We start from the raw sequence: 7,188 nt of genomic DNA on the forward strand, positions 1-7,188 counted from the left end.
GTGTCTTCTTTCCGACCCATTACAGTAAGTACCTTTGCCTAAACCATTCATTTCGGGTTCCCCATCAACTGTTGTGGAGAGTTGAACCTGCCATCTAATATGTACTAGGAATGTAGTCATGTAGTTTTTCTTCCTTCTCCGTCCCCCCTTTTCATCCCCGATTGACGCGGTTTCATTTCGCCATGCACGCTCTTGGTGTGCAAGTCAAACGTGTTGGCGCCGGGCCAAGGTACCGATTTCAGTACCATGTACCACTTCTCTACCAAACTCGCTCGATTGAGTCTCTAGTCGAGTGTAGCCAAGTAAGCGACATCTTTGACGGAAGAGACACGACAAGCCGCCGAGTCTACATGTGGACGGTGTTGCATTAATGGATATGGAAGGATTTGATACCATTGTAAGTCGTTTGTTGATGGCTTCAGTCGGCTGATAATTTCGGCCATCTGGACATGATTTGGAGGTTGTCCGATGCTCATTTATACTCGGATTCTGCCAACCAACTCTGAGTTTTCCTCGACAGTCTCGACAACTTCAACCCAAGACGACTCCACAGGATACGCGGGCAACGCAAGACACATTCTCGAGACACTCCGTTCTAAGTCCTACAGGCTTCACTTTGTATCCCCCCAATATATCAGTCGCCTCGCCCGGCTCTTCTTCTCGGCTTCGTTTGACTTGTACCTCACACGTTCTTCGCATATCACAATCACCATGGGCTCAGTAACAAGAACCACGCCACTCAATGAGCAACTCTCCATCCTCTATGTCGACTGTTTTGACTCTTTCACAAACAATATCATCGGTCTTCTCGAGGAGCGTCTAGGCGCAAATGTCATCATGGTTCGCATCGACGACAAGCAGGCGGATAGGGATCTTCACACGCTGCTTCGGGCCGTGGATGGCGTTGTCATCGGGCCCGGACCCGGTCATCCTGGAAACCCCCAAGATGTTGGCTTCATTAACAAGCTCTGGGCTCTCAGTGACTCAGAACTCCTTCCCATCTTTGGCATCTGCCTCGGCTTCCAGTCTCTGTGCCTCAATCATGGTGCCGATGTCAAGAGACTCGAGAGCCCCCGCCATGGCATTGTCAGCCGATCCACGCACCAAGGTACCGATATTCTCAAGGGACTCGGTGATCTCGATTGTACTCAGTATCACTCGCTTCATGCCGATCTCGAGCTGACAGGAGCTCGCCCGACCCACTTCTGGCAACCAAACAATGTATGCCCTGATCTGTTGCCTCTCGCTTGGGATCTTAGCGATGGGAATAACGGCCCAGTGTTGATGGCTGTGCGCCATGTCTCCAAGCCGTTCTGGGGATGTCAGTTTCATCCCGAATCCATCTGTACCTCGGAAGCTGGCAAGGACTTGCTAGTAAACTGGTGGAGGCATGCCCTTCAGTGGTCGGCCCACAACGGTCGGGTCAAGACCATGGAGCTACCTGGTCGTTATCTACCCAACTCGCTCTCCAGCTTCTTTGTGGACGCACCTATTCAGTCTGGTCATCTACAGGCATCTCACCTCGCACAGGAACTGCGCTCGGCTGCCGGCCGTGATGACATCTTCCTCCGCTGGGCCAAATATCCAGCTCAGGGTGTGACCCCCACTGTTCTTCTGGAGAAGCTCGGTCACCGAGATGACGAGGTCATCCTTCTGGACTCGCAAGGACATAACATGGGTCGCTTCGATATTCTTGGACTCGTCGTACCCGGTAAGACCGCGAACGTCACCTACAGCTCTTATGACCGCACGCTCAGATATGGCAATCACTTCAAGAACATCGATTCGATCGAAGAATGCTGGCCTCTCTTTCAGGAGGCTCTCGATATCTACTACCCCCAGAACCAGGAAATCGATCGGTCCAAGCTGCGCTCCGATATGGACAGGTTTATTGCCGGTCACCTGCCCGCCGACAGCCCCTTTTGGGGCGGGTTTATGGGGTATATTTCGTACGAGGCCGGACTTGAGACCATTGACGTCGGGCTTCCCGAAAAGCCAACCGACGGCTCAGCTATCCCCGACATTAACTTTGCCTTTATCCACCGTAGCATCGTTATCGATCACCATACCAACCAGATCTACGTCCAATCCCTTCTGCCCAATGATTGGACCTGGATTCTCCGTGTCGGCAGCCTTATCGACTCCGTTTCTGCTGCCTCCAGCAAATCTGGATGCCCGTCACTCACTTCCATTGCGGATACTCGTCACCTCAACGACACACTCGCCCGCTCCACCATCACCCGCCCGACCGGCGATTCCTACCGCGCGCAAGTCCAAAATTGCCAAGACCATCTCCGAGCCGGCGACTCCTACGAGCTCTGCCTCACAGACGAGAGCTCCATCGTCATCCCCTCGGACCCATCCTCCAACTCACACTCACCCCTCGACGCCTGGTCCCTCTACAAGAAGATGCGCCTTAACAACCCAGCCCCGCACGGCGCCTACCTCAACCTGCCCAACATATCTATCGTCGGTACCAGCCCGGAGCGCTTTCTCTCCTGGTCACGCGGCGGCCACTGCCAGTTCCGACCCATCAAGGGCACTGTAAAAAAGGGCCCCGGGATGACCCACTCCATCGCCAGCGAAATCCTCAACAGTAGCAAAGAACGGGCCGAAAACCTGATGATCGTCGACCTCATCCGCCACGACCTGTCCGGCGTCGTCGGCGCCGACAACACCTGGGTGTCCAAGCTGATGGTGATGGAGGAGTACGAGAAGGTGTACCAGCTCGTGAGCGTCATCGAGGGCCAACTACCCCCCGCGGAACTACCCGGCGCCCCCAGGGGGCTGCATGTCCTCAAGAACTCGTTGCCTCCGGGATCGATGACGGGGGCGCCAAAGAAAAGGTCGTGCGAGATTTTGGTTGATATGGAGAAGCGGCCGAGGGGTGTCTATGCGGGTGTGCTAGGTTATATGGATGTTGGTGGCGCAGGAGACTTTGCGGTGGTCATCAGAACGCTGGTAAGAAACAAGTTGGAGGAACAAGAGGTCTGGCGGATTGGGGCGGGTGGGGCGGTTACTATTCAGAGTACGGATGAAGGGGAGTTTGAGGAGATGGAGATTAAGGCGGGGAGCGTGTTGGAGTCGATGATGAAGTGAGAGCGATGAAAGATAGAGAGGTTCGTCAATGTTACCGGCTTGACAAGGGGATATGGTGGAGGAGTGGTTGATGCATTAGAAGCGTTTTCGGCCATGGAGTTATTGGAGTCTGGTAGGTTCTTGGGCTTTCATACAACTCTTTCATCTTCTTTCGGTTTGTTTCCTTCTTCCTTTGTCATGACTGTGACGACAATATCTCATCCTTGTTATATTCCACCTTTCTGTCTACACTTTTCTTTCCCATTTATATGTTTGTTTTGTGTGCGTGTGTAGAGCTAAGCTCGATAGATTTAGACATTTAGAAGAATTAATGATCATGAAGATAAACATCACCCAGCTGCTGACGGAAGGAAAACACAATTTGCGACAAAATGTAGATATGAATGTAGTTGGCTACAAGTGGACTAGAGAAAGGAGAAAAAAAGGATAGGGAAAAGAAAGGCGAAGCACGACGGAGTGCCCCAAGAAATTTTGAAAAGAAAAAAAGGGGTGATCGTGCAAAAGCATCAAAATAAAAAAAAGAACAATAGAAAAAGTTAATGCCCACAGCCAGAATCGAACTGACGACCTCATCATTACTAGTGATGCGCTCTACCACTGAGCCATGCGGGCTTATGTGATTCTCGGATGAAAGAGCGTCATAATCACCAATCAATACTAATGATTATATCATTTCCAAAAATAAACTATTATCGAGAAAGGGCCACTCGGTTTTGGACCTTCCCTCATAGCTTTCTCGGCTGTATACATCCATTGATAGTTCCCCATGTTCGTGGAGTGTGGCTATAATCAACCTCAATGTTAAAATAAGCATGGTTCCCCACCAAGCCGGGTTGGAGGTTCGGACGAAATGCAGGTAGAGATGAAAATACACGATACGATCGAGCCAGTTCCATATCAGACAAATGTACAGTATGGGCAGGGATCCCTAGATATTGACAATTTTGGTTCTTTCTGGAAGTCAGTATAACGAAAGGATGCCACTTAAATTGTTAGCCTTTTCAGTTGAGACCGAATCTCGGGTTCATCTTTGGCTGCTCTATGCTTGCTCTCTCTTGCCCGGGAAGATTGAGACGGACCCGGACAGACAACAACAGATGACCGAACCAAGTTATTTAGGCGATGTTAACAAGACCTCAACCAATCGTGTGATTTCTCTTGGTGTAAAGTTCAATACAGGGAATCCTTCATCGTTATGATCTTTATGTGCATTCCTATTCCAACATGATCAAACCTTCTATGAACCTTATTCCATCAAAAGCAATAAGCTCTTTATGTGTATTCCTCCTATTCCAACATGATCATACCTTCTATGAACCTTATTCCATCAAAAGCAATAAGCTCTTTATGTGTATTCCTCCTATTCCAACATGATCATACCTTCTATGAACCTTATTCCATCAAAAGCAATAAGCCGCCGGCACATCATCCCAATGCTTCCCTTTCGCAAAAACCAAAAAGAAAAGGAGAAAAAAGAAAAGAAAAAAAGAAAAAACCCCCCCCCCATCGAAAACACGTCCAAGAGATAGAAGAGAGAGTGTGACAATCACAGGCGAGCAACAAAATAGGTAGATACGGCAAAAAGAGTTTACAAGGTCATCATCACCAGTTCATGCCCTGCCACAACTCCTCCTCTCCCCATCCCATCTCCAGTAACGCCGGTTTGGAAAGGCTCATCAGCAAGTCATCATCACCTGCGTTACAGCAGCTCTCCACATCCAAATGCACATTCGGATTCTGCTTCTTCTTCTTCTTTGCACCGAGCGCTCCGTTGCTTCCACTACTTCCCTGACCCAGCCTTCCCATGCAACGTTGCAACGTATGCTTGAGCTTTTGCACCATCTGCGCCATAGCATGAAGGTGGGCATTATTACCGTCCAGTGGCTGTTGTGCTTGGTGTCTCAGCCCATTGCTGAAAAAATAACCCTGCTGTTGTTCTATGGGTGAGAAAGAAGAGATAGACGAAGCAGGACTGAGCAGCGGCGTTTGTATGCCTGAAACATATTTCTGACAATGGCTGTGACTGTGTTGCTGTTGATGATGATGCAGGCGATTAGCCAGTAAGTCGTAGGCATGGAGCAGAGTTGCGTAACAGCTAGAGAGAGAAAGGATCAGGACGTTGCTGGGGATTGTGTTTTCCAAAGATAGTAGCGCAGAAGATGTGGATGAGGAGGTCGACCTCGAGCTGCTAGAGAACATGGGACTAGCTGGCTCGGACATCCTGCTGTCTGAAAATGGCGAGGAAGATGAACTGGAGAAGAATCTGGAGGGAGCGCCAACGCTGTCGAGCAAGCTGATCAGCGATTTGCCTGCGTTTAAAACCTCTTCGCAGTCAATTGCGGATCCACGACCTCCGTTAAGATGCTTGACGAGCTTGGATATGCGGGCTTGCAGGTCAAGAAGACGGACAAGAATCTCTCCATCGCCTTCGCCGTTGTCGCTGCGCTCGTCCGAGGGGAAATATTGGTTTCGAGGCGGCTTGGGAATGAAGGATGGGGAGAATATGTTCTCAGTGAAAAGAGAAGATGGTGAGCCCGGGTCTGAAGAAGAGTCGGTGTTGTTTACACTCCATGCGCGCTGATCATGACCGGAAAAGGGCTGGAAGGATTGTTGATGTGGTGTCGCGGGGGTGCGCGGAGACGATGAGCCAGGAGGGCTGGAAGATCCAGAGGAGTAGGATGGTTGCGAATCCATGGCGCTCGAAAGTGCAAATGTGAGGTCACCGGCGCTTTCAGCGAGGAAGGAGTCCATGAAAGGGAAGGAGAGGTAGTCAAGCTCCGCTTGGTAAGCAGAAGCGGAAAACAGGTCGAAGTCGCCGAGAAGACTCGGGTTTACCCCCGAGTTCCCGTCGGGCATCATCTGCAGACTGTGATCGAGTCCGGGCGTTGGAATTCCCAATGACGCAGACATATGCGTTTTTACCATTGGTGAACTGCGTCCCCCTTTTCCTGTATGAGAACGTCAATAAATCACCCTTTAGAAATTAGGAAAGCAGGAAACTGACTGCTCCTTTCGGCCGCTTCTTTCTTGCCCTTCTCGGAACCCCCCTTGCGAGCACCCAGTGGGCGACCGGTCCGGCCCGGAGGAGAGTAAGTACACGAGATACCGAGTCGGTTGCATCGGACACATTCCCGAGTTTGCGGAGTTCGTTGACACCGGGTTTTCATGGTATGACACCGGTCACAAGCGTCTCTGCTCGGTCCCATCTTGAGGTATGTGTATGAGTATGGTGGTGCTGGTGGTACTTTTGTGTGGTATGGGTGAAATCCAGCTGGGTGACAGAGACCCTTTGTTATAGACGGGAGCTTTCGTCAGTGTCGTGCAGACAAGCTTTCTCCGAACAATTTTGTTGCCCTCGACGTGATGAACTTTTTGAGATTGGGGTCTCAATGAACACAGTGCTACTTTGCTGTGATAGTTACTTGTTGATACGGGTCGATGGCGGTCTTGAAGCCGAGGATATCTGAAACCTCGAACTTGTTGATGTGGTATGGGAAACACACAAAACAAGAACCCAGCATTGAGGTGTAGAAGAAGCCGGGTAGATGTATAAATTGAGTTGGGTTTCTGGCGTGGAGTTGTGTTTGGAGTCCCGAAGTGAACTCCCGGGTGATATTCAGGATCACAACCTCGACCCCTTTGTGACACCATGTTTCTTTGGTACAGTGGGCACCTTGAGCGGATTTTCATGGGAAAGCAGAAGTGCAATCCGGGCTTACATCCCGAAACCTAAAGGGAATGTAGAGAAGGGGCCCAGTACCTTCGGTAGGATTATCGGGAGACATGCTCAACCCGCTTGAAGGATAGTATGGTACTAACGGCTGCGTTTACATGTGCTCCGTATGAGGAACGTCCAGGACCATCTACTGAAAGACGGCAATCGGTTCGGTAACGGGAGCACCCTTTACACTAAGCTTTTCACGGCGTTGGTGCGCGGGTAAGGGTAAGATTGTACCTTTTTGGCTGCCTTGAAGGGAAAGAGGGGAACACGGCACCTCTGGATGAGATAAGAGTCTGGAAAAGTTGGAAGGTGTGTCTGCGGGTGGTTCTTTTGCTTAGCACTTTTGTAAGCAGGAAAAGAAGTATATG

General features: G+C 50.4%; 2 protein-coding genes across 2 annotated transcripts; one reads left to right on the forward strand and one right to left on the reverse strand.

Moving 5' to 3' along the window:
* Positions 1 to 711: 711 nt before the first annotated feature.
* NEUTE1DRAFT_127650 (uncharacterized protein) lies at positions 712 to 3,423 on the forward strand (the record flags this gene model as incomplete). The annotated part of the gene is made up of 1 exon (XM_009849750.1): positions 712 to 3,423. The coding sequence occupies one exon, from the start codon at positions 712 to 714 to the stop codon at positions 3,097 to 3,099; it is 2,388 nt and encodes a 795-aa protein (XP_009848052.1).
* A 1,278-nt stretch (positions 3,424 to 4,701) lies between these two features.
* NEUTE1DRAFT_127651 (uncharacterized protein) lies at positions 4,702 to 6,305 on the reverse strand (the record flags this gene model as incomplete). Its single annotated transcript, XM_009849751.1, has 2 exons — positions 4,702 to 6,047; positions 6,104 to 6,305. The coding sequence occupies 2 exons, from the start codon at positions 6,303 to 6,305 to the stop codon at positions 4,702 to 4,704; spliced, it is 1,548 nt and encodes a 515-aa protein (XP_009848053.1).
* Positions 6,306 to 7,188: the final 883 nt, after the last annotated feature.

This window comes from Neurospora tetrasperma, assembly GCF_000213175.1.
Source record: "Neurospora tetrasperma FGSC 2508 unplaced genomic scaffold NEUTE1scaffold_1, whole genome shotgun sequence".
NCBI classification, from domain to species: domain Eukaryota; kingdom Fungi; phylum Ascomycota; class Sordariomycetes; order Sordariales; family Sordariaceae; genus Neurospora; species Neurospora tetrasperma.